At 42.2% G+C, this 13,027-nt stretch overlaps 2 protein-coding genes and 1 non-coding gene across 4 annotated transcripts in view; all 3 read right to left on the reverse strand.

The window, feature by feature from the left end:
- Nucleotides 1-935, reverse strand: part of LOC118396502 (uncharacterized) — a 35,213-nt gene extending 34,278 nt beyond the window's left edge. Inside the window, exon 1 of the mRNA XM_052465526.1 lies at nucleotides 913-935. The gene's annotated coding sequence lies outside the window, so the exon portion shown is untranslated. The remainder of the gene's footprint in view (nucleotides 1-912) is intronic.
- Nucleotides 936-1,448: 513 nt separating this feature from the next.
- The window catches only part of LOC118396500 (nuclear transcription factor Y subunit beta), a 40,704-nt gene continuing 29,125 nt past the window's right edge, over nucleotides 1,449-13,027 (reverse strand). For both annotated transcript variants that reach the window (XM_035790750.2, XM_035790751.2), the window contains exons 4-7: nucleotides 7,666-7,863; nucleotides 6,490-6,568; nucleotides 2,391-2,470; nucleotides 1,449-2,048 (exon numbers count right to left, since the gene is read on the reverse strand). In XM_035790750.2, coding sequence (XP_035646643.1) covers nucleotides 2,016-2,048; nucleotides 2,391-2,470; nucleotides 6,490-6,568; nucleotides 7,666-7,863 — 390 coding nt within the window. In that variant the 3' untranslated portion in view covers nucleotides 1,449-2,015. The remainder of the gene's footprint in view (nucleotides 2,049-2,390; nucleotides 2,471-6,489; nucleotides 6,569-7,665; nucleotides 7,864-13,027) is intronic.
- On the reverse strand, nucleotides 2,221-2,334 carry LOC118396789 (small nucleolar RNA SNORD67). The gene has a single exon (XR_004828270.1). It is a non-coding gene; the product is annotated as a small nucleolar RNA SNORD67 (small nucleolar RNA).

Here is a 13,027-nt window from a genome sequence, read left to right on the forward strand (position 1 = left end):
TCCCTAGAATCTCTAAGCAAACAGCTGGAGGCAGAGCTTTCTCCTATAGAGCTACATTTTTATGGAACGGTCTGCCTTTCCATGTGAGACGCAGACTCATCTCTTCAGTAGGTCCGATGATTGAGTAGTCTGGCCAGGGGTGTGAAGGTGAACGGAAAGGCACTGAAGGGACAAACCGCCCTTGCCGTCTCTGCCTGGTTTCTTTTGATTTTTCCATGATGTCAAGGAACGAGGCACTGAGTTTGAAGGTAGGCCTTGAAATACATCCACAGGTACACCTCCAATTGACTCAAATGATGTCAATTAGCCTATCAGAAGCTTCTAAAGCCATGACATAATTTTCTGGAATTTTCCCATTTGTTTAAAAGGTACAGTCAACTTAGTGTATGTAAACTTCTGACCCACTGGAACTGTGATACAGTGAATTATAAATGAAATAATCTGTAAACAATTGTTGGAAAATTTACTTTTGTGATGCACAATGTAGATGTCCTAACCGACTTGACAAAACTATAGTTTGTTAACAAGATATTTGTGCAGTGGTTGAAAAATTTGTTTTAATGACTCCAACCTAAGTGTATGTAATCTGTCGACTTCAACTGTAGTTTACCAGTTTGCAAGCAAATCTGCTTCAGAAAGCTCACAAGTCTAGATCTCCAGCATCAAAGACAACAAATGTTCTATCATTCTCCTCCTCCCTTTTATAATTAAGTTGAGCTGTATTCTATGGAAAACCCCTACTGCAATAACTGCACAAGTTGCTTAATTTGGAAGCTTTCAAGTATGATTACTTCTCAACCACCCTCAAATCGCGTCTCCTTACCCTGAAGCGATTGGCTGTGGTTAAAGTAACACAAAAATGCAAGCTCAAAAGTTTGCAAAGCGATAAGTTGTATTTTTTTATGAACTTACCAAAGCGATCAGCAGAAGCTCAAACATGCAACAGACAAAATATGCAATGATCTGATAACTACCAGTGACTGACATAACACCTGTTAATGTAGGTCAAAGTTCACTTTTGGTTCGGTCTCTTACCAAAGTTCAGCATCGAGAGAGTAAGACTCACATAGCAGTGTAGCTCGCTTCAACAGGAAGCTGTACACTAGAGCCCTGCACAGGCATTCATTTCAAGTCCGAGCTCTAGCCATGACCGAGACGTTCAGGCCCTTACCTACCTCCGGCCCAATTGCTTCTGCCAAATATAAGGCTCGGCCCTGCTCTAAATAACTTCAGTTAGTAAATCCATTAGCTGCTCCTCTCGGTCGGTCACTCGCTCCTGCACGTTGCTCGCTCTCTCCATACACTTCTCATTCTCTGGGCAGCAGGCAACCATAGGCCCCACCCGACTAGGTTACTACTTTAGGTGGTGCTGTAGTTTTACAGGATCTTGACAGAGTGGAGAGATTAGGAAAAAAACTTGCGAAAAATAAATAAAACGGAGACTGGCATCACACTAACATTTTTATTAAAAGGACTGACATAAAATAACTTTACAGAAATTATAGAAGAGTTACATGAATCTAATCTTAAATAATTGTTCACAATGGAGTTTAGAGTGCAGAAGTCAACGTTCAACAACTTTTGTTTTTATTGCTTCAAAGAGGTCACCAAATCCCTAGACACACATTTCAACTTTGCTTCTCGTGTTCACGCCCCCCACCCCCAATTAATTCCCGCCCTCAAACGCGGATAAAACTCAAAAAGTGATACACAACATGGAGGAAAACAAAAAATAAAGTGTTCTGAAAACAATCTCCAATAAACAAATGAAAAACAGCCACAAAAAAATGGCTCCAGATCAGCTCCAGTCTGGTTCTTTATCATGACCAAAACATTAATCTGATTCTGATTCAAACCCAAATCTGCAAGTTCTGCATACGCTCCCCTCTCACTCGCCCATGGGTATTCCCATCTTCCCACCACCATCTTTTGACCTGAGTGTTCAGTATTGCAGTAATCTCCTCCCCATTCCAAACGGCGTGTTCTGATTCAGAATGAGGAATTCTGGAACCTCATCAAGAGAACTGGATCTGCTGCACTCCAGGAATCTGGTGGAACGAGAGCAGAACTTACATGTAGAGATCTGTGTTTCTCACTTCTTTATGGTTAGCTGCAAGCCATGGGTTACCCAGATGTTTCTTCTATTACATATTCATTAATCCTGATTTAACATTTTCCGGGGTGCACAAATTGTGCATGGGTGTGTACTTTTGTGGTGGTGGTGAGTCAGATGGCCCCTGTGCACATGGGTGTGTCCCCAGAGAGGTGCGGGACGGGACGCCTGTGCCACTGCAACCAGCGCCCCGACTGATGGTGCAACTCATCACTCTCACGTGTTTGGTCTTTAATGAGTACTAGCAGCGTGCATGGAGACTCAGGAGCAACCTTACCTGTTGGTATGAGGTGGTGTAAACCATGACATTCTGTTGTTGTCCATCAGCAGTTATTATTCCAGCAGGCAACTGGTTCGCTGCAAGAGGAAACAGATCAATTGAAATATGGATAGCATATGCAAAAGTATGGAGAAGAGTTTGGAGATTAGGGGGAAATTATTAGACCAAAGATGAGGACGACAGTTAACCTGACAACGGAATCCAAAACATTACTGTTGATTTGATATGCATTTTACATTTACTGTACTTTGCCGCATTTATTGATAACAAAATCAGAAAATACTCTGGATAAATTCAGTAACATGATGAGAATATTCCTGGAAAATGCGGGGTAGGTGTAACATTTGACAAAAAAATGGCAAGGGTTTGAGTGAGAGGACTAACTGGTGTCTCCAAGTGGCTACACACCTCTCCAACATATGCACAGTTCGTTCCTAAGTCATTTCAACGCACTTGTATGACTCACTTGTAGTTTATTTGTTTGGAACATAACCCTAAATCCCCGCCATCACACAATTACTGTTGTTTACACAATCCAAAAACGTCAGATTATAAATCGCCAGCTGGGCATAATTTGAAAGCTTGTTATATTGTCAACATGGCTAGCTAAGTTATAAAATATGACCTTACAGTATTAGGCTTTCACAAGGGTATTCAGTGAAACAGATCCTAATTTTGGTGCGCATAGCAAGGAGTCATGAGTGCATAGAGGTGCGTGTTCTGCAGCGAATTGTCTTAAACAAACATGGGCTCATTCTATTCAGAACAACCCAGGGTATGATGCCATGTCATCTTGTAACTGTACATCAAGCATCGTGATCATAAACGTTGACACTGTATATGACATGAGATTTATGATATGGAAATGTGATGGGCAAATTTGGACTCACGGGTTTTTGGCTTGGTTCTATGACATCAAAGCGGTATTTATTAGAATCCTCAATGTGTTATCTTTCGACATACATCGAGCCCTCTTCATTTACAGCATTTGTCACTCAGAAAACAACAAAACATTTGCAAAAGTTGCCCAATTAGTGGGAGGGATGGGGGCAAGTTCTTGTTACGTGCAGTGCTCAAATTCAGAGCGGTTGTCAGTCAAAACCCATACAGCGCAGTGCTTGAACTCTGATGTCATTTATAGCACAGATAGCTTGCTGGTCCATGTTCTTACTATCTGTATTTGGGCAGTAAAGAGAGAGTGTCGGTTTCAGAAGATTTTCAATTAATTAATTACTTTTAGCAACATTTAAGTGCTTTATATGGTGTGTACTTTTTTTGACAGTTCTTCAGATGATTTTCATGCGATTTACAATTAAACATTAACACATGAACCAGGGTCACCCTTCCTGCCCTTGAGTGGGTTACCAGAGTCACCAGAATGTGCTTCATTATATGACGGGCCATTAAGGACATCAGGGACCATTCCTTAAGTGCTAAACCTCAGCTGAATCTGTTAATGAATGGTGTGGCGGTTGAACAAGTTGAGACTAAATTACTTGGCGTTACCTTAGATTGTAAACTGTCATGGTCAAAACATAGATTAAACGGTTGCAAAGATGGGGAGAGGTCTAGCCATAATAAAGAGATGCTCTGCTTTTTTGACACCACACTCCAAAAAGCAAGGTCTGCAGGCTCTAGTTTCGCCTAATCTTAATTATTGTCCAGTCATGGGGTCCTATGCTGCAAAGAACGACCTCGTTAAGCTGCAGCTGGCCTAGAATGGAGCGGCACGTTTTGCTCTTAATTGTAATCAGAGGGCTGATATAAATACTTTGCATGCCAGGCTCTCTTAGCTAAGAGTTGAGGGGAGACGGTTTCTTATAAAAATAAGTGATGCAGTCAATGTGTTGAAAATCCCAAATTGTTTGCATTGTCAACTTTCACACAGCTCTGACACACACTTATCCCACCAGACATGCCACCAAGGGTCTTTTCATAGTCCCCAAATCCAGAACAAATTCAAGAAAACATACAGTATTATATAGAGCCCTTATTGCATGGAACTTCCATCTCATATTGCTCAAATAAACAGTAAACCTGGTTTAAAAAATCAGATAAAGCAACACCTCGTGGCACAACGCCTCTCCCCTATTGGACCTAGATAGTTTGTGTGTATGCATTGATATGTAGGTAACATGTGCCTTTTTAAAAATGTATGTAGTTCTTTTCTTGTCTAATGATGTTCTGTATTATGTTTCATGTATTGTGTGGACCCCAGGAAGAGTAGCTGCTGCTTTTACAACAGCTAACAGGGATCCTAATAAAATACCAAATCTCATCTGTTTCCCCCCATTTCTTTCCGACCCAGAGTGCCACCTGCAGTCAAAAGAATATCTTTGTGAACAAAGAGCAAAAAAGGGTGCTAACGCCAGAACATAAGCATTTCTTATCAATGTATTAAACACAAAAACTCACGTTTTGGTATGAACCCAATTATACATTGATATTTTTCCCATGTTATTAAAAGTATAATATGCATTTTACTATAAACATATAATGTATGCAACTTATTCAAGTCATGTTTAGAATTATGAATAGCCTATTTCCTTTTAAGATATAAATTGTCATCTGAACAGAAAAAAAACCCCGAACTCTTATGAGGAAATCTCAGCTTTATCTCATATGAACATTAAACAGGTTGAGTTCTCTGAATCAACGGGTCGTTCCTAATGTCACACTGTCCGGCCATTAGAGCCCGCCTTCTGTCAGTCTCCCTATAAATTAGAGGACTTACGAAACATATAATAGAATAAAGGAGAATCAAGTTGTGTCATTGGCCTACACACAATACCGCATAATGTCAAAGTGGAATTCTGTTTTTTTGAAATGTTTACAAAATTGAAAAGCTGAAATGTCTTGAGTCAATAAGTATTCTTCCCCTTTGTTATGGCAAGCCTAAAAAAATTCAGGAGTAGACATTTCCTTAACAAGTCTCATAATAAGTTGCATGGACTACCTCATCTCTGTACCCCGCACATACAAGTATCCGTCCCTCAGTCGAGCAGTGAATTTCAAACACAGATTCAACCACATAGACCAGGGAGGTTTTCCAATGCCTCGCAAAGGGCACCTATTGGTAGATGGGTACAAATAAAAAAGCAGACATCGCATATAACTTTGAGCATGGTGAAGTTATTCATTGAAATTTGGAAGGTGTATCAATACACCCAGTCACTACAAAGACACAGGCGTCCTTCCTAACTTAGTTGCTGAAGAGGAAGGAAACCTCTCAGGGATTTCACCATGAGGCCAATGATGACTTTACAACAGTTAATTCTCTCTTATTACAGTCATTAAACTAAGGATGGATCAACAACATTGTAGTTACTCCACAATACTAACCTAAATGACAGATGGAAAAGAAGGAAGCCTGTACACAACACAAATATTCCAAAACATACATCCTGCTTGCAATAAAGCACTAAAGTAAAACAGAAAATAATCTGTCAAAGAAATTAACTTCATGTCTTGAATACAAAGCACTATGTTAGGGGCAAATCCAACAAAACATCACCGAGTACCACTCTTCATATTTTCAACATGATGTAGCCACCACCATGCTTATGTTTTATCATTCTTTCATAAAAAGAAACATAGAGCTACACACAGGCAAAATCCAAGAGGAAAACCTGGTTTAATCTGCTTTCCAACAGACACTGGGAGACAAATTCACCTTTCAGCAGGACCATAACCTAAAACACAATAGGTTTCTGGTTTAGGCCCCGGGCCACTAATCTCTAGGTTACTGCCTAATAATCTATTGTCCTAGGGAGACCAGGATGAAAGGCCTATCTCTTATCTGTTGATCTTCAGGGGAGGATTATGACCAGGATGAAAGGCCTATCTCTTATCAGTTGATCTTCAGGGGAGGATTATGAATGGGTCCAGGGGGGAAGAACTGCAGTAAATAAGGCCATGAAAGTCAACTGGACCTTAAACTAGCTGATGACCCTGTCACATAAATAACAAAGGAGTACATTTATACATACAGCACTTCTCATCCTTTCATCTAGGCCTAATCATTGAGCTTTTAACAGAGTGCTGGAGGAAGATAACGACAGTTGATACTTTCTATGAGGATTGAGGCCCCACTTACCGAAGCTGTCATCCGTGAGTTCTTCTCCGAGTCCCTCCGTTACAGATACGCCTCCGATTCCCTTCTCCCCTTTCATCGCCTATAGATACACATTAAGAACGTGTGAGTATTTAACATTGAGCTGTATTTCCACAGCATCAACCGTGTGATATGTTAAAGGGGAATGGAAACACTATGATTTACAACGCCAGCTGTAAACCGTCATATTGGCATTGTTGCGTCAATGGCAGGAGAGCATTTTGGAACTTCCCAAAATGGCTGAATTTACAGAGTAGCTCCAAGTCTGCGAATTAGTTTATTACAGAGAATTAAATAATTGTTAGTTAAGGAGCCAATAAACCTACTGAAGCCATTCATGTTTGAGCCAATCGTTGCCCCAGATCAAAGAGTCTATTCTCGTAGCAATAACAACACAGATATGCCGCCTGAAACACCTCAGCTAGAGGGTTGGAATAGGCAAACACAAACTGGTGTGAGTGGGGATGCTGCCAGGTAATGGCTAGAGTATGAGTGTGTGTGTTGTAGAGAGATGGTGGCGATACAGCACAAAATCCCAGCGGATGGTGGCTATGTTCCTGTCAGTCTGTCTGGATGACGATGTAGTTGTTGAACGCGTCACTAATCCTTACGAAGGACTTCCTGGCTGAAGAGGTTACTCGGCCAGTCAGCAGTCGATATGCCAGTTAAATAATTTGTGAAATTTTGCTTGATTATAAATTGTTTAAGGTTATTATCAGTAGTGGGTAGGTGTCCAATATATGTAGTATTTGTTATAGTATTCTATAACGCTGTTTATCATCAGCTCTGTTTGGCACGTAGGTAACACATTTACCTTTAGATTAGACGACCAGAGTTCGAATCGTAGACATCATGATTCATGAAATCTCATTCTAACCAATAATGGGGCGTGCTCATTATAAATACATTGTGATTTAGTTTAGGTATCAGACTAACTTTTCTTGTGATTTTGTTTGCTGAGCAAACAGGCTGGCAGATTATCGCCAGTTCACCCTATGGAGGGACAAGCCCTTGCTTTACAAGCCCTTTGTGTTTGAGTCAAGGCCATACATAGAGACTTCCTGAGAACTCGAGAACGCACCAGTCCACAGGCAAATGTCTTAGGTCGAGAAATTGCACGCACGCACACCCAGGCTCTCTCTCCCTTCTCCCTCTCACCTCTCTGAACTTCTGAAGGTAGAGTTTCAGGGGCTCCACGTACATGTCGAAGCCCAGTGTGGACATGGCAAACAGGATGTCCTCGCCGTTGATGGTCTTCCTCTTCTCCTGGTGGCAGCGCTCACTGGCCTCCGACGTGATGAAGCTGATGAACTCGCTGACACACTCCTGCACACACTCCTTGGCATCTTTTGCTATCTGGACAGAATGAAAAGGTGGATGTGTCAAAATGCTGCCTAAAAAGGTTGATTATGTGGAAATTACATTCAGGGCCAGTTTCCTGGACACAGATGAACAAGTAGTGATGAGGGGGGTGATATGATATTTTGGGATGATATTTCAATATTTGAATATATATATATTTTTTTCCAGCATTAGCTTGAGCTAGTCAGCACGAACATGATGACATTTGTCATCCTATAGCTTCTCTTTTTAAGTGATCCAACATGTTTTCAGCACTTGTATTATCAAAACTCGTTTTCTCAACCTCTCTCGTCTCTCTGCAGCTGACATATAATGACCAATATGTGTGGAACATCAAATTGCAATAAATATCAACTCAGCAAAAAAAGAAACATCCTCACTGTCAAGTGAGTATATTAGGGGGGAGGTCCAAATCAAAAGTACTGCATTGCATCTCCTCCTCATGGACTGCACCAGATTTGCCAGTTCTTGCTGTGAGATGTTAACCCACTCTTCCACCAAAGCACCTGCAAGTTCCCGGACATTTCTGGGGGGGGGAATAGCCCTAGCCCTCTCCCTCTGATTCAACAGGTCCCAAACGTGCTCAATGGGATTGATACAGGCTTTTCGCTGGCCATGGCAGAACACTGACATTCCTGTCTTGCAGGAAATCACGCACAGAAAGAGCAGCGCGGCTGGTGGCATTGTCATGCTGGAGGGGCATGTCAGGATGAGCCTGCAGGAAGGGTGAGGATCTCAATCCCATTGCGCACGTCTGGGGAGGATGTCTTCCCTGTAACACACAGCGTTGAGATTGCCACCAATGACCACAAGCTCAGTCCGATGATGCTGTGACACACCGCCCAAGACCACGACGGACCCTCAATCACCAAATCAATCCCACTCCAGAGTACAGGCCTCGGTGTAACGTGAATCCGACCATCCCCCCTGGTGAGACAAACCATGACTCGTCTGTGAAGAGCACTTTTTGCCGATCCTGGCTGGTCCAGCGATGGTGGGTTTGTGCCCATAGGCAACATTGTTGCCGGTGATGTCTGGTGAGGACCTGGCGTACAACAGGCCTACAAGCCCTCAGTCCAGCCTCCCTCAGCCTATTGCAGAAAGTCTGAGCACTGATGGGGGGATTGTGCTTTCCTGGTGTAACTCGGGCAGTTGTTGTTGCTATCCTGTACCTGTCCCACAGGTGTGATGTTCGGATGTACAGATCCTGTTACCGTGGTATGCCACTGCGAGGACGATCAGCTGTCCATCCTGTCTCCCTGTAGTGCTGTCTTAGGCATCTTACAGGTCGGACATTGCAATTTATTGCCCTGGCCACATCTGCAGTCCTCATTCCTCCTTGCAGCATGCCTAAGGCATTGTTCACGCAGATGAGCAGGGACCCTGGGCATCTTTCTTTTGGTGTCTTTCAGAGTCAGTAGAAAGGCCTCTTTAGTGTCCTAAGTTTTCAGAACTGTGACCTTAATTGCCTACCGCCTGTTGGTGTCTTAACGACCGTTCCACAGGTGCATGTTCATTAATTTTTTATGGTTCATTGAACAAGCATGGGAAACAGTGTTTAAACCCTTTACAGTGAAGATATTTTGATTTTTACAAATTATCTTAAAAAGTTTAGAATCTAGAAAAATCGCAAAATATATTGTATCGGCACCCAAGTATTGTGATATCGTATTGTGAGGTACGTGAGGCAATTCCCGGCCTTAATAAAATGCATGGTTATTGGAGAATCTCTGGAAAGTGTGTCCGGGAAACCACCCATCAGTGTTCAAATTTGATGTGTTGTTATCCTCTCTAGGCTCTCTAGACATGAGCGTCCCACCTGGCTAACATCCGGTGTAATTGCAGAGCGCAAAAATTCTAAATACACCATTCGTAACATTAAACATTCTTGTAAATACATGTATCTTACATCATTTAAAAGATACATTTCTTGTTAATCCAACCGAAGTGTCAGATTTCAAAAAGGCTTTACGGCGAAAGCATACCATGCGATAATCTGAGGACAGCGCCCGGCACACACAAGTATTACTAGCATTTTCCAACCAAATTTTAGCATCACGAAAGTCAGAAAAGGCAATCAAATAATCATTTACATTTGAAGGTCTTCTTATTTTGGCAATACAAAAGGTCCAATCTTCACAATAAATGGTTGTTTTGTTCGACAAATCCATTTTTATAGCATACATTTTGTAAACGGCTTGTGTCATGAATTCTCTCCTTCAACTTTCAACAAACCATTGCAAGTATTACGCACACTAAATTTACGTTTATCTAGTCATGTTTGGTTTCATTGCAATCCTCTTTTTGTTAGTAACACAACCATCCATGATGGTTCTTTTTGAGGGACGTATTGACCGAAAGGAACTGATTTGAACATACCAAACAATGACCTCATTGCGCGCCAATGATATGGCCAGTGCTTCGTTGATTGACTGTATTTCGGCCCAATGACCACTGATGGTCTTGAAATCTAGCTTGGTAGATAGCCAATGAGCTGAGGTAAATGGCAATATCTAATGGTTATGTCTGGGAAGACCAGCTCTTGAACCGAAAGTTGAGCTTAACACAGCCATTCGCCATTGAAATTTCTACCTGAAGGAGCCACGTTGTTTGCGCTTAGCAGTATTTGAGTAGAGATAATTTTCCGCTATTTTATCGAAAGAATTATGGCGAGTAAATCTGGAAAATCAAAAGGCAAAGTCCAGGTATACAGATCTACTCGATATTATTGACGAAATTGATAGAGAAAGTGACACGAAGTTACTTGATGAGTCAGATTGTGAGACAAGTTTGGACAATTTGAGGAAATGTTTTTGCACGGAGAGGATGCAATTTTAGACTGGTAAGTAAGTACCTCATGCCGTTGTTTGAAATGAATAATATCAAATATTATTAATTTGAGTTGTTTTGGAGATATTTTTTATTTTATTTGACATATATAAATATATAATCACTAATGAAATGTGTGAAATACACATGGCTCTACATTGTGGGTAGGGGGTATGTATGTCTGTGTCTGTATATATTAGATATTTTTTTACATATATTTTTATCTAAACATGGAATGGAACAGCACCTCACCATAATGATTGGGTTCCCTACTCTATAAAGAACCTGTGTGTCTGTGTCTTTATTTCACAGTCCCTCCGATTCTGATTGGGAGCCCCCACTGCCAAGTTGCCCATCCCACACAGGAGCTGGCTCATCTAACCGGACCCCTGCTGTCTCCGGCTCCACACCTACCCCACGCCCGGCCAGGTGTGAAGTCAGTGATAAAGAAGTGGAGGTGGGAAAGAGATAAACCTGCAATCAGAGAGGAGGGTCGTTGGCACTCTGTGCTGGAGGAGGATGTGGCGCCACCACCTCCAATATTCAGACCGAAAAGGCCACCAGGACCTCACCTCAAAAGTACAGCCCCATGCAACTTTTTCAGCTGTTTTTCACCTCGTCAGTTGTTGATTCCCTTGTGTTGAACACTAATAAGTATGGTGCTAAGAAGCAGGCAGGCAAGAAAGAGGGATGGAAGCCCATTTCCATGTCAGATCTTTTTTGTTACCTGTCAATGGTAATTTACATGGGTCTTGTGATACTGAAAACCCTGAAAGACTGCTCCCCTCTATCAACTGCCTTTCCCCTCCACTGTCATGTCATGCAAAAGGTTTCTGACAATCTCACGGGCGCTTCATATCAGTGACCCAGAAGTTGATGAGGACAATGAGAAGAAGCGAGGTTTGATAGGCTCTGCAAAATAAAACCTCTCTACCACTGTCTGGTTGAGGCCGGCAAGACCTATTTTCAGTCCGCCCAGAACCGTTCCATCGATGAGAGGATGGTAGCCTCAAAGGCCTGAATTGGCCTAAAACAATACATGCATAACAAACCAACTAAATGGGGTTACAAAAATTAGTTTTTGATGATTCTGCATGTGCATATACATGCCATTTTTTTCTGTTTTGAGTAGTTTTGCGACCGGTAAGGGCCACAGTTATGATTCCGTTACAGAGTTATTCGATTTCCAACTGCTGGGGAAGGGCTACAAACTTTTTGTGGACAACTTCTACACAAGCCCTATCCTGTTCGCAGACCTGAGGAAGCTGGATGTGTGAGCTTGTGGCAGCATTCGGACCAACAGAGCGGGCTTTCCGAAAACCAAGGTGAATGACATGCCTAAGCGGGCTACCATGAGATGGATTCGCCAAGATGGCCTGCTCTTTGTGAAGTGGACGGATACCAGAGAGGTGGTCATGTGCGCCAGTATCCACAAGTCCTTCAGTGGAGATCACATCGTCAGGCGTGTGAAAGGTGCTACTGGGGCATGGACCACCAAAAATGTCCCCATTCCTGCAGCTATCAAGGACTACAACAAGAGCATGGGAGGTGTGGAGCTGTCAGATGCGCCGATAGGCTACTAAAATGTTCTCCACAAGACAATGAAATGCTACAAGACATTTTTCTATCATTTCATCGACATTGCTGTGGTGAATTCCTTCACCCTCCAGAAGCAAATGGCTAAGAGGTGCTTTTACACCTGCATTGTTTGCTGTTTGGGGTTTTAGGCTGGGTTTCTGTACAGCACTTTGAGATATCAGCTGATGTACGAAGGGCTATATAAATAAATTTGATTTGATTTGATTTGACAGCCCCCCCATCTCACAGCTAGCCTTCAGAGAGCTGCTCCTCCAGGAGCTTGCTACAACAAGTCCACTGCAGCAGCTTCTGTCCCTTCTGCTCCAACCAGTGGTGTTCACCTGCCCAGATTAATCTCTGCAGGCATGAGTGTGCCTCGGGGCAAAAAGGGCACAGTGGGGAGGCGTTGTGCACTTTGTCACAGGAAATGCCCCATCACCTGCACCACATGTTCAGTAACCCTCTGCTTTACAGAAGAAAGAGACTGCTATTGGGCATGGCATCAGTAGCACAATATTGTTTAGAGAACTACGGGTCTTCACAATAGTGTACATTATACATTGAATGTGTGTCTATAGTGTGTGTCTTGTTATTTTACATTTTTTTCAAATGTATTTTTTTTTGTAATTTGTTTTTGTGGGGGTGTGCTAGATTATATTTTAGTACTTTGTATATAGTTATTTACTTCTAAATGTATCACTGTACCAATTCGGCCACATTTGGGCAACTTGTGTGGGACACCTGGGTTCCC

The sequence above is a fragment of the Oncorhynchus keta genome, chromosome 17, assembly GCF_023373465.1.
Source record: "Oncorhynchus keta strain PuntledgeMale-10-30-2019 chromosome 17, Oket_V2, whole genome shotgun sequence".
Lineage (NCBI taxonomy): Eukaryota > Metazoa > Chordata > Actinopteri > Salmoniformes > Salmonidae > Oncorhynchus > Oncorhynchus keta.